Source organism: Babesia bigemina (assembly GCF_000981445.1).
Source record: "Babesia bigemina genome assembly Bbig001, chromosome : II".
Lineage (NCBI taxonomy): Eukaryota > Apicomplexa > Aconoidasida > Piroplasmida > Babesiidae > Babesia > Babesia bigemina.
In genome coordinates this window covers 1,572,032-1,594,579 of record NC_027217.1, presented here as the reverse complement: position 1 = coordinate 1,594,579, position 22,548 = coordinate 1,572,032, and the positions used below count along the sequence as shown (strand labels likewise).

The window sequence follows — 22,548 nt, the reverse complement described above, 5'->3', positions numbered from 1 at the left end:
GAACGCTTTACCTTGCACTAAAAACCATAGCAACCCCCCGACCGCGTACCCGGTAGACTTTACCGCACGCACGGGCGCCGCAATATCCGATGAAAAATAATGATACGGAGTTGGGTACAGCTACAATACCCTCCTTATTCGCCGTGAGCAGATTGGTCCGCACTATCGCCGGAACGGTATGCACTGCGTCGAAAAGCCATAGCAACCACTCGTAGACGAATGCTATGACGAAGGGTACCAGGTTAACCAGACTCTCCGGTATAACAGAGAGCAAGAGCTCCGATACTGTTGCATTCATGACCACGCGCATCAACGAGAACTGAGACTTACGAATCTTGGTGACTCCAAGAGACAAAAAAAAGTTCCAGTGAACGCCGTACTCCTCCACAGGTACATCGTAGGACACCGCACTTGTTGCCAATGACCGAACAAAACCCAAAAGAAACAGCGTCCAGTGACGTGTCAATATGTTTATAAAGGTGCGCTTACGGCTATCTGAAAAAGTTGAGACTTTGATCGACAATCACATACTGCGGCTGAAAGAACTCATGGATCCCGATTGAATTATCATGAAACCGCAGCCGATGTCCATCTGTGTTTGTGATTGGTGTATGTGTGTATTTACGCACCGCTGAGTATCCGTTGAAGAAGGTCTTTGCGCAGCGTCGGTTAAAGTGCAGGTTGTCGTATGCCAGTATTGCTGAGGGGGGTGAGCGACGGCAGCGTCGCAACCGTACCGATGATGGTGGCGACCATGAAGAGACCACGGACGCAGACGTGGGCACGCAGGTAGCTAAACGACGTGAGGATAGCACTGAAACCAGATACCTTGCGGAGCCGTCAACGGCGCCACCACGAGACTCGGACTTGGGCCTCACGGCGCCATGCAGCACTAGCAGGCCCACGCTGAAAAGTCATGCACAACACTCGTGAATCACGCACAGGTGGAAGACGGCTGTCCACAAAACAACAATGCCGGAATGGCTGAACACGAACGACGTGTTGTACAGCAGCAGCGTGGCGATACACCACAGCCACTGCACAAGCGAGTTGCCAAACAACCGAAAGCCAGAGATGATGCCGGACAACTGACACGCGGTAAACGAAGACACATCACCACCTACGCTCAGAAGCACAAAAAACATAGCCGCAGTCAGAGTCGAAAGAGCGTCGCCATCGACGCCGTGCAACGACTTCTGCAAAGCACCGTATAAACCCACATCAGTGCGTAACACGCAGCCCTTCCAGTTCAAGGCAATCCACGACAACACCGACAAACGACGGCCACGCAGCACGGACGAATGATACGACGACATGCCCTCGAAATCAATCACGGACGGAAGTGAGACAGAATCCAAGGAGTAAACCTCACGCAGAGCACGCTCCAACGCACCCGACTCACGAGAGACCGCATCATTGTACACCGCAACCAGCGCAGATACAGATGACGAAGTCACCGAAGAAGGAAACGTGGGCCGGAGGACGTTCACAGGACACAGCTCACGCAGAAGCGCAGACATTGCAGCAACGCAAAACACTAGGGATTCCTCAAGAAAAACACATGGTAACAGCACATTTGAAGCAGGCACTCAATTGAAACACGCACTGTTACCGGTAGAAGGCGCAGCGGCGCGTACAGACCATAATGTGTAGGCTTCACGCCCCCATCCGCGACCCAGGCCACCTCCGGCCAACACTAAGAAAGCCGAAGAGAAACTTCGAATTCCATCTGAGGAATAGCAAGCACGCTCGGAGGACACATATCAAGGGACTAGGCTCATTGGCTCTCTGGATACAACTGCAAGCCAATGGCGCCGGACAGCGACACACTCGACTCCTGGGATGCGTACACGGACTCCGAAGATGAGCAGCAGCGTATGTCAACGTCGCGTAGCTAAAAGTCTATGAGTTTCAGCGGAGCCGCCGGCCCCGGAAGACGTGGCTAAGCTCTCCGAGAAACTACGGGCGCAAAAGTAATGGCAGCTGTAGCTGTAATGCAACATATTGCGCAGGTTGAGCGAGTCTGCGGATAGGGATTTCGTGGATGATCTGTTCTCAGTGCCCGGTAAGGGTCGAGGCGGCGGGAGCGAAGACGCGGAGGCCGACGTTTTCGCGCAGAACCCGATCCATGCTATCAGTGAGTGTAGTAACGTGAGGAAGCACAACACGCAGTTCCCACGGATCCACTGGCGCACGTGTCACTCAAGTGCCTTAAGGACTGCGACAACGTCGCGAAGAAGCTATCGCAAAAGATAGAACAGAGCCAGGTAAGCGTGACCCCAAGCGAGACAGAGTGCGCAGGCGAAAAGCGCCGTATGGCTGCAGTTCATCGACACTCTCTTCCAGGCCTGCGAGAAAAAGATAGAGCTGAAGGACTTGCAAACCCTCAAACGCAAGATAGAAGCGGCCATCAAAGCCAAGGAGGCGAAGCAGAGCCAGGTCACCTTCTCAAAGAAGAAACCGAATGACATCTCAAGCGTCAAAAACTACCAAGACGAGCTGGACATGCTATACGGAGACCTAAGTGACGAGGATGAACCATTCTACTATCAGTAATTATTTAGCTGTACATTTATTTGGCGGCGCCATACCTCAACGACTCGAGCAGATGGGTCTCCACTCGGACCAGGGCTCCGGAGCCACTTTTGACACCGATCTGACGAGAATCCAGCTCCTACGACACTTGAAACTCTTAATATGCGTCTCACCTGCCACAACACACGCCACAAGGCAGGATCGCGTGATGCAACCAGAGTGGGTAGGCGCAGTACGCTCACCGTGTCCAACCTGGACAACTGAGGCAGTAGTTCTCTAAGTACGACACACTCGATCGGTGCCTGTGACAGGGTTGCCGCAATGGATACGGGCACGCACCTCAAACTTCCGACCTGCCAGAAGCACCTGGAAAAGCTGCTGCGCGTTAAGGCTGCACAGACGGCTCTCCAGCGCACGCACAAATCTCCTGCCGGTCTCCGTAGAATAGAACACGTCGCAGCGCATGCCCTCAGCGCGCAGCGTACGGCTGATCAGGGCACACGTGCTGATCCACTCTCCGTGGTGACGCAGACCGCCGCGACAGAACCGACGAGGCGGGTCACGCGAGGATTCGCAGTTAGGCGCCGGCTTGCTGAAGTGTACGCAACGCCGCTCCACCAGACCGGACACGTGCTCCAGCAACCAACGTAAGGTCATCACAATGCCTCGGTGTCGCGGCGGAAACCACTCATCGTCCACCTCACTGCGCCGTGACCCGCACCCTTCTTCACGCTGATGCCGTAAAACACGTACGACACCAACGAAATGAAGCTGCTTAGCACGTACAGCAAAGTAAGGACCACGCTAGAGTGGACAACGCAACCCGTAAGCTCCCCAAAACCGTTCACGCACAGAGGGTTCGATACACTCACCCAATAGTAGGTCAATCCAATTGCTCCTAATACCAACGAAATAACCCACGTGATTATAGCAACTATCTCTATCGTTTCATACCAACTTTTCGGGGTTGACGTCTTGTCAAAAATATTCCGTAAGAGACACATTATGATAAGCGGGAAATAGAGAATAAACGACATAGGCAGCAGAGTCAGCAAGACGTACCCATCATGTGCCAACTTTGGAATAGAGCTACACAAGACATCGTAGATTACGCGGCCATGTTTTGCGATGAATTCCACCTCTTTATCATGATCCAGCAATCCTACCTGGTCTATGCGCCTTAAAACAGCGGGATAATCATCTAGTTCGACTTTGCTAACACCGTTGATATCTTCTGCGCAGTATGAATCATTGATGATCGTAGTATATGGCAGAGTTCTTGATAACATCATGGTCGCATCAAAGATGTGAAAGAAGTCCAAACGCTTCAGGTCCTTAAAACCCAACATTGTGTGGCTGCGGCCTACTGCCGGTCCACTTTTATAGTCAATCCTTATTCCTGCCCATCGGTCAGTTAAAAGCGCAGCCGACATGCAAAAGATCCCAAAGGTAAAGAAGATTAAAGACGGTAGCCAACTCCATTTGCACATGCTTGCAAACGTTCTGCTGCCGACACCGCCGCTGTTGGAGTCAGATTTTGTCATCTTCAATGTTGATATCGATGCTGGTCCATTTCTCTCGATTGCCATTGGAGCTACAGAAGAAAACACGCCGCTGTCAAATCCTTTGTGATGTCTTGATTCGTCAGCTGTAGATGAGCTACTACCCTCGCTCATCATAAGAAAATTGCTAACACACTGACAATACACAAGTCCGTTGTACAATAAATGTTGCCAATGGAGAGGCGTTCAAAAAAGCAGAACAATGGTAAAAAATATTTTTACTATTAAAACAACTCAATGTATCACAGAGATACGTACTAACAGATTGACGTATGTAAAATACTTCTACGCAATACTGGATGATGTGGCAATGAAGTCCACAGACGTACACGATTCCCAGATCAGCCAGATCTACGACGATCGTTGCAAAATCGCGAGATTCAGGGAGTTAACGACACCCTACACAAACTGAATAGTTTACGCGCGTTCGCCGCGGATACGGCGAGCGAGCTGTATGTCCTTGGGCATGATGGTCACGCGCTTGGCGTGAATTGCGCAGAGGTTGGTGTCCTCGAAGAGGCCAACCAGGTATGCCTCCGCAGCCTCCTGCAGCGCAAGCACAGCCTGTGACTGGAAACGCAGGTCAGTCTTAAAATCCTGCGCGATCTCCCTCACCAAACGCTGGAAAGGAAGCTTCCTGATCAGCAGCTCCGTAGACTTCTGGAACTTGCGGATCTCACGCAGCGCAACGGTACCAGGGCGGTATCGGTGAGGCTTCTTTATGCCAGCAGTCACGGGCGCTGCCTTGCGCGCCGCCTTAGTCGCAAGCTGCTTACGCGGAGCCTTGCCTCCGGTAGACTTGCGCGCCGTCTGCTTAGTTCTCGCCATCTGGAACAAAATTGACGCACATCAACAAAACGCAAATCACAAACACAAAAACACAAATTGAACACGCCAGCACAACACCACTCGACGCAAACAGCACCCGAAAATGACCGTACAGCTCGACGCAGAAAACGACCAGCCACCTACCTTCAAAACAAACAGCTAAAGTAGAGATATTGTCGGACGCACGCGCATCCGCAAAATAAACACGACTAGAAATTTATCGATCAACCACAAACGGAGACTGAAACGCCAAACACGCAATGACCACAGCCCCGCGAACACATTATGTGGCAGGCTGTTGGACTATAAATTGGCGGCTTATTGTGTGCAGGTGTATCGTATCGAACAGTTTAAATGCTACTGCGCGTAAAAGTGCGTAGACACTGTACTTAGATACACATCGATATACGTTGTATCGATGCAATACATGATGTCTATATCATAAGTGTAAGACGCTGTCGTACAGCAACCGCTGAACGATCAGAGATTTCATCTATGTGCAGGGTTGCACTAACAACGATTAATGATGTTGATGTGTTTTGGCAGACACACCGTCGTTCCTCTGACGTAGCGTGTACCGCTGTTCACGTACTAAGTTATTAAAACACTAACACACTTTTTAATTGATTTATAATGACTGTATGGGCCCCATGTGTTAACGTATCTCATTACCCTCCATCTAATGGGTGGTGTGTGCGCGATACTAGCGTGGAGGCAACCCCCGTCCGCTACTGATCATTATATTTTGGTTCATACTATCCATTAGCAAAATGACGGTTAGCACTCAGGGTAGGAAAAGCGCCACCAAGCGCATGTCACGAGCTGCCAAGGCCGGACTTATCTTCTCAGTCGGCAGGATCAGTAGACAGCTGAAGCGCGGCAGATACGCGGGAAGGATCGGTACTGGTGCTCCCGTTTACCTTGCGGCAGTATTGGAGTACTTGTGCGCTGAAATTCTCGAGTTGGCTGGCAACGCTGCCAGAGATCGCAAGAGGAGCAGGATCACACCTCGTGAAATTCTGCTAGCCATCAGGGGCGACGAAGAGCTCAGCGCTTTCCTCGGAGGGGTAACGCTGTCGCAGGGAGGAGTCACGCCGAACATCCATGCGGTGTTGCTGCGCAACACCAAGTCCAAAAAAGAGGACAACCCTGAGTTCACGCAATCTCAGGCGCTCTAATGACCGAGATAACCACCCCAGCTCAAAGACAGTTGATTGAGCGCCACGTTGAGACCATCTTGAGCCATTTGGAAGATTGGAACCTAAACACGCGTTAATTTCGAATACGTCTATGAGGCTTAGTAGTTTACACGAACACTTACCGCAGTGGCGTACGTCATCATGTCGCCAACCGAGTTCCATACGGTATCGCTTTCATCAGGAGCAGTGACTTCAACCACTCCGTTTTCTACCGATATCTCTTTGTACTTCAGCAGCTGCTACGCGACGAGATGATTAGGCAAGTACGTACACACTTACCTCAACGTGAGCTGTTGACGCGAACACTACAGCAAAACGCACTTTGCCATCAACAATTGGCAACTGTTCGACGTGTATAACCGGTGAAAACCAGGATGCGAAAGCCCGGCAATCGTCCACGGTGTACTCCGGTTGAAAACCGCTGAGAACTACGGTTGACGCACGGTCGAAGCCTTCTGCCTGCGTCATTCTTAAATAATATAAAAACAAAATGCAATCATAGTAATGGGTCGCGTAGGGACTAGCCTACACCCACGTTTGCGTAACGCACATCTAGCACCGAGGAGTCGTCGTCAATGGAGGACGAGCGCGACGAAATTTCCGAAACCGACATCACGACAACCGGAAGATATACCTGTGATGATTTATCCTAATAAACCCTAGTGTCATAGCTAGAAGCGGCAGTGAGCTTCTAATCCGCCTCTGAGTCATCAAATAACGCAGTAGTGATACACTAAACATATTATACATTAATGCGCAATGCATTCATCTAATATGACCGCCAATCGGCTCAGATATTATCATGGGCTTCTATAATGCGATAGACATCATGACCGATGTCCATCTGTGTTTGTGATTGGTGTATGTGTGTATTTACGCACCGCTGAGTATCCGTTGAAGAAGGTCTTTGCGCAGCGTCGGTTAAAGTGCAGGTTGTCGTATGCCAGTATTGCTGAGGGGGGTGAGCGACGGCAGCGTCGCAACCGTACCGATGATGGTGGCGACCATGAAGAGACCACGGACGCAGACGTGGGCACGCAGGTAGCTAAACGACGTGAGGATAGCACTGAAACCAGATACCTTGCGGAGCCGTCAACGGCGCCACCACGAGACTCGGACTTGGGCCTCACGGCGCCATGCAGCACTAGCAGGCCCACGCTGAAAAGTCATGCACAACACTCGTGAATCACGCACAGGTGGAAGACGGCTGTCCACAAAACAACAATGCCGGAATGGCTGAACACGAACGACGTGTTGTACAGCAGCAGCGTGGCGATACACCACAGCCACTGCACAAGCGAGTTGCCAAACAACCGAAAGCCAGAGATGATGCCGGACAACTGACACGCGGTAAACGAAGACACATCACCACCTACGCTCAGAAGCACAAAAAACATAGCCGCAGTCAGAGTCGAAAGAGCGTCGCCATCGACGCCGTGCAACGACTTCTGCAAAGCACCGTATAAACCCACATCAGTGCGTAACACGCAGCCCTTCCAGTTCAAGGCAATCCACGACAACACCGACAAACGACGGCCACGCAGCACGGACGAATGATACGACGACATGCCCTCGAAATCAATCACGGACGGAAGTGAGACAGAATCCAAGGAGTAAACCTCACGCAGAGCACGCTCCAACGCACCCGACTCACGAGAGACCGCATCATTGTACACCGCAACCAGCGCAGATACAGATGACGAAGTCACCGAAGAAGGAAACGTGGGCCGGAGGACGTTCACAGGACACAGCTCACGCAGAAGCGCAGACATTGCAGCAACGCAAAACACTAGGGATTCCTCAAGAAAAACACATGGTAACAGCACATTTGAAGCAGGCACTCAATTGAAACACGCACTGTTACCGGTAGAAGGCGCAGCGGCGCGTACAGACCATAATGTGTAGGCTTCACGCCCCCATCCGCGACCCAGGCCACCTCCGGCCAACACTAAGAAAGCCGAAGAGAAACTTCGAATTCCATCTGAGGAATAGCAAGCACGCTCGGAGGACACATATCAAGGGACTAGGCTCATTGGCTCTCTGGATACAACTGCAAGCCAATGGCGCCGGACAGCGACACACTCGACTCCTGGGATGCGTACACGGACTCCGAAGATGAGCAGCAGCGTATGTCAACGTCGCGTAGCTAAAAGTCTATGAGTTTCAGCGGAGCCGCCGGCCCCGGAAGACGTGGCTAAGCTCTCCGAGAAACTACGGGCGCAAAAGTAATGGCAGCTGTAGCTGTAATGCAACATATTGCGCAGGTTGAGCGAGTCTGCGGATAGGGATTTCGTGGATGATCTGTTCTCAGTGCCCGGTAAGGGTCGAGGCGGCGGGAGCGAAGACGCGGAGGCCGACGTTTTCGCGCAGAACCCGATCCATGCTATCAGTGAGTGTAGTAACGTGAGGAAGCACAACACGCAGTTCCCACGGATCCACTGGCGCACGTGTCACTCAAGTGCCTTAAGGACTGCGACAACGTCGCGAAGAAGCTATCGCAAAAGATAGAACAGAGCCAGGTAAGCGTGACCCCAAGCGAGACAGAGTGCGCAGGCGAAAAGCGCCGTATGGCTGCAGTTCATCGACACTCTCTTCCAGGCCTGCGAGAAAAAGATAGAGCTGAAGGACTTGCAAACCCTCAAACGCAAGATAGAAGCGGCCATCAAAGCCAAGGAGGCGAAGCAGAGCCAGGTCACCTTCTCAAAGAAGAAACCGAATGACATCTCAAGCGTCAAAAACTACCAAGACGAGCTGGACATGCTATACGGAGACCTAAGTGACGAGGATGAACCATTCTACTATCAGTAATTATTTAGCTGTACATTTATTTGGCGGCGCCATACCTCAACGACTCGAGCAGATGGGTCTCCACTCGGACCAGGGCTCCGGAGCCACTTTTGACACCGATCTGACGAGAATCCAGCTCCTACGACACTTGAAACTCTTAATATGCGTCTCACCTGCCACAACACACGCCACAAGGCAGGATCGCGTGATGCAACCAGAGTGGGTAGGCGCAGTACGCTCACCGTGTCCAACCTGGACAACTGAGGCAGTAGTTCTCTAAGTACGACACACTCGATCGGTGCCTGTGACAGGGTTGCCGCAATGGATACGGGCACGCACCTCAAACTTCCGACCTGCCAGAAGCACCTGGAAAAGCTGCTGCGCGTTAAGGCTGCACAGACGGCTCTCCAGCGCACGCACAAATCTCCTGCCGGTCTCCGTAGAATAGAACACGTCGCAGCGCATGCCCTCAGCGCGCAGCGTACGGCTGATCAGGGCACACGTGCTGATCCACTCTCCGTGGTGACGCAGACCGCCGCGACAGAACCGACGAGGCGGGTCACGCGAGGATTCGCAGTTAGGCGCCGGCTTGCTGAAGTGTACGCAACGCCGCTCCACCAGACCGGACACGTGCTCCAGCAACCAACGTAAGGTCATCACAATGCCTCGGTGTCGCGGCGGAAACCACTCATCGTCCACCTCACTGCGCCGTGACCCGCACCCTTCTTCACGCTGATGCCGTAAAACACGTACGACACCAACGAAATGAAGCTGCTTAGCACGTACAGCAAAGTAAGGACCACGCTAGAGTGGACAACGCAACCCGTAAGCTCCCCAAAACCGTTCACGCACAGAGGGTTCGATACCGTAGAATCAATAGCGGCAGCAGCTATATGAAAAATTAGTTGTTCTACAAACACTCAAGATACAATATTGATACCTGTACTACGGTTTCTCATAACTGGCTGTGAGAACCACGACTACGCACTGACGCGTAGCCATTAACACCCCTTATTGTAAGGATACCTAAGACGTACCACGTAGTTTACGCGCGTTCGCCGCGGATACGGCGAGCGAGCTGTATGTCCTTGGGCATGATGGTCACGCGCTTGGCGTGAATTGCGCAGAGGTTGGTGTCCTCGAAGAGGCCAACCAGGTATGCCTCCGCAGCCTCCTGCAGCGCAAGCACAGCCTGTGACTGGAAACGCAGGTCAGTCTTAAAATCCTGCGCGATCTCCCTCACCAAACGCTGGAAAGGAAGCTTCCTGATCAGCAGCTCCGTAGACTTCTGGAACTTGCGGATCTCACGCAGCGCAACGGTACCAGGGCGGTATCGGTGAGGCTTCTTTATGCCAGCAGTCACGGGCGCTGCCTTGCGCGCCGCCTTAGTCGCAAGCTGCTTACGCGGAGCCTTGCCTCCGGTAGACTTGCGCGCCGTCTGCTTAGTCCTCGCCATCTGGAACAAAATTGACGCACATCAACAAAACGCAAATCACAAACACAAAAACACAAATTGAACACGCCAGCACAACACCACTCGACGCAAACAGCACCCGAAAATGACCGTACAGCTCGACGCAGAAAACGACCAGCCACCTACCTTCAAAACAAACAGCTAAAGTAGAGATATTGTCGGACGCACGCGCATCCGCAAAATAAACACGACTGGAAATTTATCGATCAACCACAAACGGAGACTGAAACGCCAAACACGCAATGACCACAGCCCCGCGAACACATTATGTGGCAGACTAGGTACCCGCGGGCACGAACCATGTAATAGGGTGCTAAGTAACGCTAATACGTCAATAATAAATATTGTTTCGTTTTCATGGTTATTCCTCGGCAGGCTGTTCCTGAGCCTCCTCAGCCGCGGCTTCTCCCTCTGCCTCCTCAGTCTTCGCCTCAGCGGTGGCGTTTTCCGGCGTCCATGGGGCATTGCGGGCGGCGTTCAGTTCCTCCAGACGCTTCTCAGCCTCGGCGAGCTTGGCCTCCTGCGCAGCACGCATAGCATCCACGTCGCAATCCTTACGAAGCTCGTGGTAGTGGGACAGCTTAGCATCCAGCTTCTGCAGGCAGTCGACCAGCGAGTCCATTGACGTTGGCGGAGGGACGCCGCACGACTCGAAGTAGCCAATAGTGACCATGTCCAACTTCAGCGCGGGCTTGACTTTCTCGCGAGGGGTCTTGCTCTTGGACTTCTGCTTGGGAGCAATGAAGTACTCTTCGCGCTGCTTCTTGGGCACCACGCGAGTTCCCTCGAAAGCGACCTCGACAGCCTTCTCCTCAACAGCAGGCTGCTCAACCTTCGCGACTTCGACGGTTTCCTGGGCGCGCAGGCGATTAACGTAGCCCATAACCTGCTCCAACAGACGCATCTCCTTCTCGTACGGGAGGAAGGTCAGGTCATCGAGCTGGATGCGCATCTGCTTGATCTCACGTTCAAGGTTGCGGCGCTCGCGCTCCTGCTGCTGCTTCTGGTAGCGCCTCTGCTGCTGAAGACGCACTTGAGCGAAGTACGCGTTGTTTATCTCATTCAACTGCTCCACGAGCTTGGCCTTGTTCATGTTGCGCTCCTTCAGCTCATTCGAGATCTGCTTGCGCTGGTCGCGGAGCTCCTTCAGACCATCGAAATGCTTGCGGTCGCTCTCGTTCAAAACGGACAGCCTGCGAGCCTCTTCCTTGCGGATCTTGCGCAGCTCGTTCATCTGGTTGCGCAAGTCGTCGAGCTGGGTCTTCATGGACACGACCGTGTTGTCGCCGGGAGTGTTGGTTTGGCGCGATTGCTCAAGCATCTCGAGCGTCGTCTTGGCCTGGCGCAACTGCTGGAGCTGCTGCATCATGGCCTTCTCCTCCTTCAGGGACATGGAGGTGGTCTCCATGCGCTCCTCAAGCTGGTTGATCAGACGGTTGATCTCAGCCTCGCTCTTGTAACCAACGCCCTGGCGCATCTCGTTGTACGCCTTGTTCTTCTCGCGAGCCTCCTTGTTGTGGTTGTCGATCACGTTCAGGCAGTGCATACGCTGGCCCTCGAGATCGTTGATGCGGCTCTGGAGTTCGTCCAGACGCACCTTGATCTCGCCCCTCTCGCCACCCTCATTCTCACGCCTGTGCTCGTCGATCTGCTTCGTCAGAGCCGAGAGCTGCTCGTGCAGCCTCGTGATCGCCTCGCTTTCCTCATCAATCTGCTTCTTGATGGGAATCTCCTCGGGCCTCAGGGCGCGGCGCTGGGGGCGGTCGCCGCGAGGAGGGCGATCACCGCGGTCGGGGCGACCGCCGCGCTCGAATTTCCGCCCGCGAGCCGGAGCCTTGCTCTCATCGCCTACGCCGTGTGCTACGCTGGTCGCCATCGTTAACACTCGCTGGGGTGTAGGAGAAAAGTCAGCACATCGAAACAACGGACCAAATTATGGCAGTCGAAGACGATTCGTAGCACAAAATGCGTTCGAAAAGGGCCTGCGAACGCCACCGAGAAAGACGGGTCAGACGCGAATTTGCACGTTACCGGAATACACGCGGCCTAACACGAGAAACACGCGCCAAAAAGTGCCAGAAAATACCACCGAGCACATGCACCGATAATAAGGGCCAAAGGAAGATAAATACCAAGCGGTTTAGTCTGTGTGGTCGGCGAGCCAGGAGCCACGACCCGCGAAGCCAACACTGTGGGGACGCCACAGCGAGACGAGGATCACCGACCGGTTAGCCGCGCTGAATCACGGCGATAAGCGGCCGTAAGAGGCCGTTTCTAAAGCTCTCGTCACGATCAGGCAGATACTTGCGGCGGCGGACGCGCTGGAGCACCGCACGACGAGCGACAGTCGCATCCTGCGTTGCGCATCAGCCAATCAAGGAATCGACTCACCTGTTCGAAAACGCACGTAAACGACCAGCGCAAACAATGCTAGATTTGTTCGCACACTCGCAGCAACATGCGAACCACGACTCGCTCTCGGACTCCTGACGACGCGGTGAGAAAACCGCCACGGTCACCTACCTCGACCACGTGCGCGCGCGCGCAACGCCGCACTATCTCACAGGCGGCGGACATGCTGCAGCCGACGGAGATCTCGCGCGACGACTCGTGCGACCTCAGTGACGACCACATGCTGTCGAAGTGGTCCTCACCGGCAATCAGCGGCGTGAGGAACTTGTGGACGCCGACCGGCAGGCGGAGTGTAGCCTCGCCCTCCTCTTTGCGGCCGGACGCCCGTTGCACAACGTAGCGCACTTTGTAGCTGGGTAGCTCGCCGTAAGACCTGTTGAGCACAAATGAGAGGCGGTGGCCCATCTCCTCGCCGGGTCCCAGCCTGCCCTTCACGGAGTTGTGTTCAGTGCCGTCCAGCCCGGTGTCGCAGCGCAGGGACGCGCTGGTGATGTGGATGCATCGGATTGCCCGCGCACTGCGGGCGCTCACGGTGATCCTAACCATCACTTTGGCCTCGTGGCGACGGTAGGCCTGCTCCACCCAGACCGACAGCACGCCGTCGTCGAACAGCGGCCCGGGCGAGTCGGACAGCATGCGCTCGCGCAGCAGACGGCCGTCGGCTGCCTCGTCCTCGAAGCTCATGGAGGACGGGGCGGTCGGGGTGGCGGACGAGCTGGAGGAGGCGGAGTGGGACCTGGATGACGACGACGAAGAAGAAGGAGTAGAAGATGCAGAAGACGAAGAGGCACGAGAAGACGCGGATGCAGCACGAGTTTGACGGCGGACGGTAACCGCGTTGCGATTGTGTGCCGGGGATTCATCCACGTCGGAGATGCTCAGCACCTTGGGCTCGACGGATTCGATCGCGTCAGCGGGGCCACGCCGGCCGTGGTCGCCGTTGACGACGCTCTCAAGCACCGAGCTACCCAGCAACATGAGCCGAACAAGCTCGCATGCCGTGGACTGCACGCAGACATCGGGGTGGACGGCCTGCGAGTCGAGGAAACGCTCCACCTTCTCCCACAGTGACCGGTCCCTGATTGCAAGGCGGGCCAGCGTAGTCAGCACCACGCACTGGGTGCACCCGGAGCCCAGCGGGAAGTAGCGCTGCAGCAGCCTCGCCTGCTCGCTGCAGCACAACTCCTTCTCGATCAAATGGCCGTACTCGCCGAGGCTTGCGGCACAGATGCTGCGGCGGATGTGAAGAGCGCGGTGGGTACTTACCGCAGTATGGCGTCGTTCACGGGGCCCTGGCGCAACGCAGAGATGCACCGGGACGCCAGCAGCTCCCCGAAGCGCGCCGGCTTGTCGTGCAGCACGGCGGGCACGCCCTGCAAGACGGACTCGTCGTGCACGTACTGCATCATCTTGAACACGAAGTCGATGTAGAGCGAGTCCAGCGGCACGCAGCGCTGCAGGGCGTCCAGAAGCAGCGGGACCGCGTAGTTCTGCGTCGGTACGTCGGATTCGCGCAGCACTGACAGCATCTCGGGGATCACTTGGTTCCAGTTGTCCTTGTCGCAGAGGTGCGAAACCACGAACAGGGTCTGACGGCGATGTGACTATGGAACTCAAAGCACCCACCCGGCACTTGACGGTGGGGTCGTTGGAGGCGAAGAGCGCCAGGAACTGCGGCAGCCGCTCCTTCAGCACCACCAGGAGCTGCTCGTTCTCCAGCATCTTCTCGGCCATCTCCAGGGCGTTGATGTACACGTGCGACGCCTGCGACGCAAGCATCCGCGTCAAAAAGTCCACGACGGGCTCCACGGAAAACGAAGGCATATGGGGCAGCCACACGACTATCACGCGCACAGATTCCAGCGCGATCGACATGCGCAGCAGCCACGCCATCATCTTGGCGCGCTCCTCCTCCCCGCCGCCCATCGGACGATTAGACGTCGGCAGCTTTATCGACAGCATGCGGTCGACCAGCCGGCCGACTACATGGTTCAGCGTGTTGCTGTAGCGCGCGTTGGGGCAGGGCTCGACGAGGGCGAGCACGTTCAGCAGCTTCCACAGCAGCCAGGGCGAGTTCAGCGAGTAGTAGCGCTCGCCCACCACGGTGCCGGACAGCAGCCGCATCAGCGCCTCGAGAATCAACGGCACGCAGTGGTCCCACTCGCCGGGGTGCAGGCGCACGAACCCGATCAGCAGGTTAGACAGAGCCATCAGGCACCCGAAGTCAGCCTCCTGCGAAAGCAGGTCGAACATCTTCCGCTTCCATTCGTGGAGCCGAAAGAGCGCGCTGTTGAGGCGCAGGAACTGCAGCACGCACATGTACAGCTTCTTGCGCAGCATGGAAGACTCAATCGGCACCGCTTTGAGCATCCGCAGCACGTCGTCGAAGATCCGCTCACGCAGCTCCTCGCACCAGCTGTTGGCGACGTGGCTCAGCGCAAGCGCCTTCACGTGCTCAACAGCGCTCTGCAGGTCCTCCAGAGTCGTGTTTATCGCCATGCGGCGCAGATCCGGCAGGTCGCCGAGCAACACCTCCACGCCCATGTAGCCAGCCGCCTTCTCCTGGTAGGACGACGACGCCATCAGCTGGACGGCCTCCACGTGGCCCAGATCCACATCGTAGCCGAGCAAGTGAATGTACAGCAGCTTCAGCATGCACTTCTTCTTCTCGTAGCCGCTCATGCCGCGCTCATCGAAGCGTGAGTGGATTTTGGACAGCTCCTCCCGGACGCGGTGGTCGCGCTCCCGGTAGGTAGCCAGGCCGTTCAGGTCCGTGATGAATTTCACGAGACCGCGCACAGGCTGCGCCGCCATCGTGACAGTCGGAAATGGCCGCTGATGGCCTACACCGAACGCGGTAGAGCCCAGGTGGCCGCGTTACACATACGACGCGGCGATCTGGCAGAAGACGTCACACATCCGCAATGTGCAGCATTAAAATAGTGTACAATAGCTACGTGGCTAATTTAAGTGGTTTGGCGCGCGGTGACATGGCCGCGGCACTACTGCGTGTCTGTACCGTTGCCGTCCTTCCCGCCACGCCGGCTGAAACGCGCGACGATTCCGCGCACATAGGCGAGCCAGGCGGATACATACGGCGACAGCGACGGGTACACGATGTATCCGATGCCGAAGCCCAAAAATAGGCCCAGAAAGAAGGGGCGAGAGCCGCTCCCGTACCAGTGACGGCGCAGAAACGATACGTCGATGGGACCCACGGAGCTGGTGGACAGGTGGCCCAGCAAGCCCCCAGCCATGAGCGCCGGGATGAGCGCGTGGCTAGTGCCGCCAAGGCGCCCGTAGGCGGGGCCAAACAGCATGGAGCTGAACCTGGCGCCCTTCATCACACCAGCAGGAAAAAGTAGAGCAACGCCACCACGAGGGCGACCTACCTAGTGTATTAACGCGCACCCAAAACACCTACCGATAACGTTGCCGCGAAGTTGCGCGTAAGAACGATGTCGGAGACCTGATGTAGCAGACGTCTCACGAACCCCCAATTGGCCTGCTGCGCAACCTTGCGAAAGGCCAGGGTCTCGTCTTTCAGCGCGGTGGACTTGGACACCAGAGAGTCGATTATCTCCCCGCGTTCCAAAATGCTGGCTGCGGAGAGTCAAACAAAACTCATGGGAACCCACTTATGTTGCTGCGCAACGTGTCGGTGGTCTGCTGCAGGTTGCTCTCGATTGACCGAAGTTTGTCGGTGGTGGCGTTGTAGTCGTTCTGTCGTAGTAAGATGCTTTAGCAGCTGAAGAACGTACCACCAAACGACTGAGGATGCGTGCCAGCAGTTCGCTCCGCGTGCTTGTGTTGTTCAGCACCTGCGCACTGCACGACGAACGCAGCTCGTTCTGACGCGCGTGACTACCGCAAACTTGAAACGTACCAGAAACCGACGAGGGAGATCATCGTCTTCGTTGGACGCTGTTGCGCACAGGAGAGTGAGGCCGTCGATAATGCTCTGCGGTGGCTCAGAGGCGCCTTCGGAGATGAACACCCACGTGGTGGAAGTAGTGGCCCAAGACGCACGCAGTACCGTGGCCGTTCTTTGACAAGAGCTTGGACAGCTGAGTTCTGCGCCAGTTATGGGCCCAGCGAACAGACATTGCAAAAACGAAATCCACAGATGCATACACGGGCCGGAACAAAACATTAAATGTAACCTGCGGTATTACACATGTGTATGCACGACCAACAGACCCAGCAATGCACGGCAAATTCCAAACAATCGCGAAAAATCGCGCCGAGGAAACGAAGGTTTAACGTACCTCGCAACGGCGTCTAAGTTCACGTGGAACTGCGGACTTCCAGACACGTGCGACTGCGGCACAGTATAATCGGCAATCACGCTACCACCGTGCGCAATCAGGGCGTACAGTATAGCCGTCATAACAGAAAACAGCCGTCGAAATGCGGCGCCACGGCACGACACAGTGATGGCGCGTAACCAGGCCCACCAGGCGCCTACGGTCACACACCGGGCACCGAACACTGGCGATACCACGCGGTAAGCGAGCGCGGCGTGACGGGGCAATGTGTAGGGGTTTGCGGGTGGATGGCGGCGACACCCTCACCGCCTCATACCAGCCGCGTGGTTGGCGACTATGCTTACAAAGTATGCTCGATGCGCCGTGAAGTTAACATCTGGGATAGTTTTCAAGATTACGCGTCGGCCGTGAGGGAAGATTGTCGCCGTGCAGCGAAACGTCACGGCCACGTCTTACTGTAGACCGCCGTCAGCCAACGGTCTAGCAACACTCGCTCGGTTAGACAGGCATGAAAACGTTAAGGTGCGACGTTATCGCAAGCTGTTACTGCAGTTGCTGCAAAATCGGCTCCATCTCGCTGTACCGGCTGACAGACACGGCGCTTGCAGCGGTGTCGTCGGGTAGCAGCCTCAGCTGCTTGGGGTACGCGTCGAGGCGGGTCGCGAATTGCTGCAGCTGCCGGCAGCCCCTGAACAGCCGCCAGCTGCCGAAGATGTACAGGCCCAGACGGGCGCGACTCAGCGCCACCAGCATGCGGCGGGGGTCGCGCAGGTGCCCGGGGCGGGCGGTACGCACCAGCGAAAGCAGCACGATGTCGGACTGCCGTCCCTGGAACTTGTCCGCCGTGGCGATGGCGCGGGGCGCCTTTATGCGCGGGTTCCACGCGCACTTGTGCTTCACGATGTCCTCAATAAGCGCCCTCTGGCCGTTGTACATACATAGGATCACGATGTTCTCGCTGCGGTAGCCGCGCAGACGCATGTACATGTACGTAGCCACCACAAACTCGGCCTCCTCCAGGTTCTGGTAGTAGTGCGGAATGGGTGCGGACTCGGAGCCGGCGCAGTCAACGAACTGCACGGTGTGCTCGAAGCCGCGGTTGCAGGAGCCGAATTCGGGCAGCGACAGCGCCAGGTCGATGTTGTCGATCTTCACGGGGTAGAAGTGCGTGAACAGCGAAGCGATCTCGGGGCGGCAACGGCCCTGGCGGTCCAGAATCACGTGCGGAGTGTCCAGACGCACCAGGCGGTGGAAGAGGGACTGCTGCATGTTGGAGAACTGGAGCAGACTGCGATTGTTCACGACAGGGGGGAGTTGGTAGTGGTCACCGCTCAGAATGACGCGTTTCAGCGGGTGCGCCAGAAGCGCGAACGTCTCCGCCTCCAACACCTGCGCAGCCTCCTCCATCACCAGGTTGCTGTAACGCAGGCTCTCCATCGTCTCACGGCCCAGCGACGCGTGGGTGCAGGTCATCGCCACCAGCCGAGCGTACTTCTCCACCAAATAGCGGCCCCTGTCGTGGTTGTTGCGCAGAACCTCAAACGGCTGCAGCTCCTTGATCATGCTGTACATGTACATGAGGAACTCGCAGCGCTTCTCATGCAGCTGCGCATCTCCCGCAGAGCCGCAGAGTTGGAGATGCTGCCAGCGCGTAGAAAGGTCACGTAACGAGGGAGCGAATTCCACCTCGGAGTTGAAGAAGCCGTTGAGCAATGCCAGCAGTCGCGGCACGTTGTTCGCGCGCTTGTCGGCGCGTCCTTCTGGCGAAGTTTCGGCTTTGCCCTCACCGTTGACATCCTTAAGCTCACTGCTGGCGTCGCCTGCGGCACCTTGGTCGGCTTCGTTCGTGGGGTTCGTGTCTCCGGGGTCGCTGGCAACTACGGAGAGCGCCCCCTGGTGTCGCAGCAGCGGCAGCACTTTCGAGTTGAAGAACGAAAGCGAAAGTTGGAGGCTGAAGTTGTAGTCTCCGGGCACCTCCAGGGCGTCGACCAGCTTCTTGACGAGGGCTAGCATATCCAGACGGCGCTGGAGAATGAAGTTCACGCGGCCCCATTTAGAAAAGTCGCCCAGGCCCTCAATCTCGAACTCAGAGCCACCGAGACGCACGATGTGGTGCTCGTCGACGTGGCCATTCAGCACCAGCTTCGTGAAAATGTCGTTCAGCGCGTAGTTGCTGTGGGTGCACACGACCGTGCGCTCTTCGGGCAGGTTGCGGAACAGAATGCCCACGATCTGGCACACGCAGTCGGTTTTACCCGTGCCCGGCGGTCCAACGATCACAGTCAGCCCTGGGGACACCCCGGAGCGGATTGCCTCCACCTGAGCCGGCGTGAAAACGATGTTGGGGCGCGGCGCCGCCAGCTCGGCCCGGGGTGAAGGGACATGGAACCGCGGCACCAGGAGCGCAACCTTGGGCGGGAGGCGTAGATCGGACCGCTGGCCGTGGACCACAGCGCCCTTTTCATTCATGGATGCCAGCATGCTGCCATCTACCTCCACCACCATAAAGCCAACGGAGGTCGACAACATGTACCGGCCGTTGCCCAGCGGCTGAAGGGTGGCGGGGTCAACGCGCAGCCCCAATTGCGATAGTGCGCACCACGAGTTAAAATCTCCCGCGACATTGGCAGCCACCGCTGCGCCATCGGCGCCCGTCAGGGCACTGCCCTGAAGGGGGCGCACGAACAGCTCCGATTCCGATACCTCGCGGGCTTCCCAACCGTCAGCGCTGTCACCGAGCAACGCGGCCTTCACCACGAAGCTGCTGTTGGTCTCCATGAAGTGGCCCACGCTCTTCCAGGTATTCAGGAGGTTGAGACGCCATTCCGGCGGCTCCATCTGCGGGTACTGGCACTGAAGGGGGGCGCCGAAACCCAGAACCAGGTCGCTTAGCCAGCCAGGCAACGCCGTAGGGCGGTTTATCATGTGGCGCAGGGACGCTAGGACAGCCTTGAAAGTGTTGACGCGAGCAGGGCGACGAACCAACAAGTTCATGTGGCCGTATATGTTGGGGTCGCGGCTAATGTCCTCGAGGTACTGATTGTAGTCCAACCGCACGCGGAGGACCAGCCGGAACCCGATGGGGGTGCGAGTCTCGTACGGGTTTAAGTCAGAAATGACGTGCCCCTCCTCGTCCAGCACCTGGCAGATCTCGGCGCCACGGACGAGGTTGATGCCCAAGTTCAGGGGGACCTCCTCGGGCGACTCGTACTCGTCGAGCCGCTTACGCACCTGCTGCAAGGGCGCGGAGACTGACACCAGGAACACCACGTCGTAACGCTTCAAACGCTGCCAGTCACGCCGTACCTGGAACTCCTTGATCAGCGAAGTGTCAACCACGATCTCGGCGTCCACGAAGCTGGAGTCGGAATGCAGCACCGTGGCGGACGACACGTTACGGATGGTGAACGACGTCACACCGATGGCCATCGGGTGGCTGCCCTCGAAGCGCGTCTCCACCAGCTGCTGCTGGCCAGATTTCGACCCGCCGCGGCCCAAATAAGCGCGCGGGCAGCACGAGTCGATCGCCTCCTCCAGGTCGTACTTGATCTGCGAGGCGCTTTCCAAACGGAATAAACTGAAGTTGCGATACAGAAAGTCGAACACAGTCAGGTACTGCAGGTTCAACTTGTTCAAAGCCAGGGACGACATGCGGATGTACGCGTTGGCGTTCGGAAGCTCGCTGGAACTCCACAACAGCTCCTCAGTAGGGTACAGCGGCAGGCTGTTCAAAAACGCCACGGAATCCACCTGGCGCTCGAGATGCGCGTTTATAACGCCTATCAGGAATTGCTTCACCGCCTTCTTCCCCTTCTCCTTTATAGGGGTGAGGTTCACCGCAGCGGGGCGCATCAGGCGGGGCGACTCCATGTCGTTGTCCTCCACGGCGAACAGACCCAGCTCCAACACCAGCCTGCCCAGCACGCTGGACTTGCACTGCGACAGCAGCTCGGTCAGACCGCCCTTCTGGTGCACCTCGAACGCCGACAAAAGGTGCACGCCCTTCAGCACCTCATCGCTGCCAAACTTGGTGAAGCACACGCGTTGGAAGGCCTCGAAGCGCTGGTAGTAGTGCTCCATCACCTTGTCGTACGCCAAAGGCGTGCCCAGCTCCTCGTCGATGTAGAACTTCACGTAAAAGTTCAGAATACGCAGCATGCTCTTGAACAACGACCCCTCCAGGTGCTCGTGCAGCGGCGTCTGCCTGCAGCGCACCAGAATCAGCTTCGCGTCGCACAGCGGTTTCACAACGCGGCGCGTATTCAACTGGCTCAGCAGGTCGATCAAAAACTCCATGTGGTTCTCGCAGAGCATCAGACGCTGCATGGCGCGCTCCTGCACCGTGCTGTCGGCGGATGAAAACGCGTCCAGATCAATGCCGTCCTCCAAAACGTAGATGAAGTGGTTGAGCACGCTGTTCAGAAAGTCGCGACTTAGCAAAAAGCGGGCGCGGTCGTTCAGCTTGCGGTGACCCTCAGCGTCCACTGCGGAGAGCTCGTACAACGACCTCACGCCATCTAAACCCGAAAAAAGTGGCAGCCCTTTTACATCGTCCAACGTGTCATACCGTTCCTCCAGGCGCTTGGTGGAGCGTTGAAACAGCCCTTGCGCCAGGCGGTTGTGGGCATAGATGTTTCTCTCACGCACCACCTCGGGGATGTGCAGCCAGATCGCCGGCGACGCCAGCTGCACGCAGCACCTCCGGATCCCCCCGACCTCGAAGCTCTGAAAACACAGTATGAAGAAACGAAGCAACGCCCGCAGCTCGAGAATAGTTAGGCGGTCAGCGGCGTCGCACTCACGGGTATCGCACAGGTCGCTGCGCCAACTCTCCAGCATGAAAAGCTGCGCGGCGTTGTAGAAGACGCACTCAAAAGCGACGGGGTGTTCTGCACAGCCGTTTTGGGGTATGACGATGAATTAAACGCACCTTTGGCAACTTGGCGCAACAGGTCGGCGTAGTCGCTGCGGCCATCGCTGTGGTCCTCGACGACAGCCCAAACGCATGTCATCACGGCAGCGAAACGGACGGCATCGTACCCATCGCGTGACTCTGCGCCTATGCTGGGGATCAGCGGAAGAGAGTCTAAAGAGAGAAGCGGCCAAAGAAATAAGACATAGCCCGAGTGCTCCAGAGCAGCTAGGTCGTGACGGTTGAAACCGCCTTTGAAGAGAGCAGCGTATACCTCGCGTATCTCGGGACTGAGGCGAGAAGACAGCAGCTCCTCAGGCGAGCTGAAGCGCCGCGCGTCCGAGCGGCCGATCTCGAGAGCACGCTGCAGTAGACGGTAGACGTCCAGCCGCTCCAAGTCGAACAGCGTCGACGCCACAGGAGCTTCCACGGTGGCAGACATTTTTGCCACCATAAAATTTGGCACAGTCACTCGCCAGCGCTACAACGGTACGGTCAATCGTAGCCCTACAGGGTGCTGGAATCCAGGTGCCAATACACATCAACAATACTTACGGACAAAAAAGACACG

General features: G+C 56.4%; 16 protein-coding genes across 16 annotated transcripts; 2 read left to right on the top strand and 14 right to left on the bottom strand.

Moving 5' to 3' along the window:
* Positions 1-7: 7 nt before the first annotated feature.
* BBBOND_0207265 (hypothetical protein, conserved) lies at positions 8-592 on the bottom strand (the record flags this gene model as incomplete). The annotated part of the gene is made up of 3 exons (XM_012912302.1): positions 8-277; positions 302-491; positions 528-592. 3 exons carry the CDS (start codon positions 590-592, stop codon positions 8-10), a joined length of 525 nt encoding a protein of 174 aa, XP_012767756.1.
* A 77-nt stretch (positions 593-669) lies between these two features.
* On the bottom strand, positions 670-1,520 carry BBBOND_0207260 (hypothetical protein; the record flags this gene model as incomplete). The annotated part of the gene is made up of 4 exons (XM_012912301.1): positions 670-793; positions 829-906; positions 943-1,088; positions 1,125-1,520. The coding sequence occupies 4 exons, from the start codon at positions 1,518-1,520 to the stop codon at positions 670-672; spliced, it is 744 nt and encodes a 247-aa protein (XP_012767755.1).
* A 288-nt stretch (positions 1,521-1,808) lies between these two features.
* On the top strand, positions 1,809-2,556 carry BBBOND_0207250 (hypothetical protein; the record flags this gene model as incomplete). The annotated part of the gene is given in 5 exon segments (XM_012912300.1): positions 1,809-1,875; positions 1,916-1,967; positions 2,023-2,137; positions 2,157-2,267; positions 2,302-2,556. The coding sequence occupies 5 exon segments, from the start codon at positions 1,809-1,811 to the stop codon at positions 2,554-2,556; spliced, it is 600 nt and encodes a 199-aa protein (XP_012767754.1).
* Positions 2,550-3,192, bottom strand: BBBOND_0207245 (hypothetical protein, conserved; the record flags this gene model as incomplete). The annotated part of the gene is made up of 2 exons (XM_012912299.1): positions 2,550-2,837; positions 2,902-3,192. The coding sequence occupies 2 exons, from the start codon at positions 3,190-3,192 to the stop codon at positions 2,550-2,552; spliced, it is 579 nt and encodes a 192-aa protein (XP_012767753.1).
* Positions 3,192-4,211, bottom strand: BBBOND_0207240 (hypothetical protein, conserved; the record flags this gene model as incomplete). The annotated part of the gene is made up of 1 exon (XM_012912298.1): positions 3,192-4,211. The coding sequence occupies one exon, from the start codon at positions 4,209-4,211 to the stop codon at positions 3,192-3,194; it is 1,020 nt and encodes a 339-aa protein (XP_012767752.1).
* A 303-nt stretch (positions 4,212-4,514) lies between these two features.
* On the bottom strand, positions 4,515-4,925 carry BBBOND_0207230 (HISTONE fold protein,putative; the record flags this gene model as incomplete). The annotated part of the gene is made up of 1 exon (XM_012912297.1): positions 4,515-4,925. One exon carries the CDS (start codon positions 4,923-4,925, stop codon positions 4,515-4,517), a length of 411 nt encoding a protein of 136 aa, XP_012767751.1.
* Positions 4,926-6,099: 1,174 nt separating this feature from the next.
* BBBOND_0207220 (hypothetical protein, conserved) lies at positions 6,100-6,592 on the bottom strand (the record flags this gene model as incomplete). Its single annotated transcript, XM_012912296.1, has 3 exons — positions 6,100-6,186; positions 6,247-6,363; positions 6,404-6,592. 3 exons carry the CDS (start codon positions 6,590-6,592, stop codon positions 6,100-6,102), a joined length of 393 nt encoding a protein of 130 aa, XP_012767750.1.
* A 453-nt stretch (positions 6,593-7,045) lies between these two features.
* Positions 7,046-7,896, bottom strand: BBBOND_0207210 (hypothetical protein; the record flags this gene model as incomplete). The annotated part of the gene is made up of 4 exons (XM_012912295.1): positions 7,046-7,169; positions 7,205-7,282; positions 7,319-7,464; positions 7,501-7,896. 4 exons carry the CDS (start codon positions 7,894-7,896, stop codon positions 7,046-7,048), a joined length of 744 nt encoding a protein of 247 aa, XP_012767749.1.
* A 288-nt stretch (positions 7,897-8,184) lies between these two features.
* BBBOND_0207200 (hypothetical protein) lies at positions 8,185-8,932 on the top strand (the record flags this gene model as incomplete). Its single annotated transcript, XM_012912294.1, has 5 exons — positions 8,185-8,251; positions 8,292-8,349; positions 8,389-8,513; positions 8,549-8,643; positions 8,678-8,932. 5 exons carry the CDS (start codon positions 8,185-8,187, stop codon positions 8,930-8,932), a joined length of 600 nt encoding a protein of 199 aa, XP_012767748.1.
* BBBOND_0207190 (hypothetical protein, conserved) lies at positions 8,926-9,568 on the bottom strand (the record flags this gene model as incomplete). Its single annotated transcript, XM_012912293.1, has 2 exons — positions 8,926-9,213; positions 9,251-9,568. The coding sequence occupies 2 exons, from the start codon at positions 9,566-9,568 to the stop codon at positions 8,926-8,928; spliced, it is 606 nt and encodes a 201-aa protein (XP_012767747.1).
* A 388-nt stretch (positions 9,569-9,956) lies between these two features.
* BBBOND_0207180 (HISTONE fold protein,putative) lies at positions 9,957-10,367 on the bottom strand (the record flags this gene model as incomplete). Its single annotated transcript, XM_012912292.1, has 1 exon — positions 9,957-10,367. One exon carries the CDS (start codon positions 10,365-10,367, stop codon positions 9,957-9,959), a length of 411 nt encoding a protein of 136 aa, XP_012767746.1.
* A 379-nt stretch (positions 10,368-10,746) lies between these two features.
* On the bottom strand, positions 10,747-12,261 carry BBBOND_0207170 (hypothetical protein, conserved; the record flags this gene model as incomplete). Its single annotated transcript, XM_012912291.1, has 1 exon — positions 10,747-12,261. One exon carries the CDS (start codon positions 12,259-12,261, stop codon positions 10,747-10,749), a length of 1,515 nt encoding a protein of 504 aa, XP_012767745.1.
* Positions 12,262-12,815: 554 nt separating this feature from the next.
* BBBOND_0207160 (ADAPTIN, ALPHA/GAMMA/EPSILON domain conatining protein,putative) lies at positions 12,816-15,611 on the bottom strand (the record flags this gene model as incomplete). The annotated part of the gene is made up of 3 exons (XM_012912290.1): positions 12,816-14,028; positions 14,064-14,386; positions 14,424-15,611. 3 exons carry the CDS (start codon positions 15,609-15,611, stop codon positions 12,816-12,818), a joined length of 2,724 nt encoding a protein of 907 aa, XP_012767744.1.
* Positions 15,612-15,799: 188 nt separating this feature from the next.
* Positions 15,800-16,141, bottom strand: BBBOND_0207150 (hypothetical protein; the record flags this gene model as incomplete). The annotated part of the gene is made up of 1 exon (XM_012912289.1): positions 15,800-16,141. One exon carries the CDS (start codon positions 16,139-16,141, stop codon positions 15,800-15,802), a length of 342 nt encoding a protein of 113 aa, XP_012767743.1.
* Positions 16,142-16,197: 56 nt separating this feature from the next.
* Positions 16,198-17,187, bottom strand: BBBOND_0207140 (SNARE domain conatining PROTEINS,putative; the record flags this gene model as incomplete). The annotated part of the gene is made up of 6 exons (XM_012912288.1): positions 16,198-16,400; positions 16,436-16,520; positions 16,559-16,618; positions 16,684-16,758; positions 16,799-16,871; positions 17,066-17,187. 6 exons carry the CDS (start codon positions 17,185-17,187, stop codon positions 16,198-16,200), a joined length of 618 nt encoding a protein of 205 aa, XP_012767742.1.
* Positions 17,188-17,608: 421 nt separating this feature from the next.
* BBBOND_0207130 (DNA2/NAM7 HELICASE FAMILY,putative) lies at positions 17,609-22,419 on the bottom strand (the record flags this gene model as incomplete). Its single annotated transcript, XM_012912287.1, has 2 exons — positions 17,609-21,954; positions 21,996-22,419. 2 exons carry the CDS (start codon positions 22,417-22,419, stop codon positions 17,609-17,611), a joined length of 4,770 nt encoding a protein of 1,589 aa, XP_012767741.1.
* Positions 22,420-22,548: the final 129 nt, after the last annotated feature.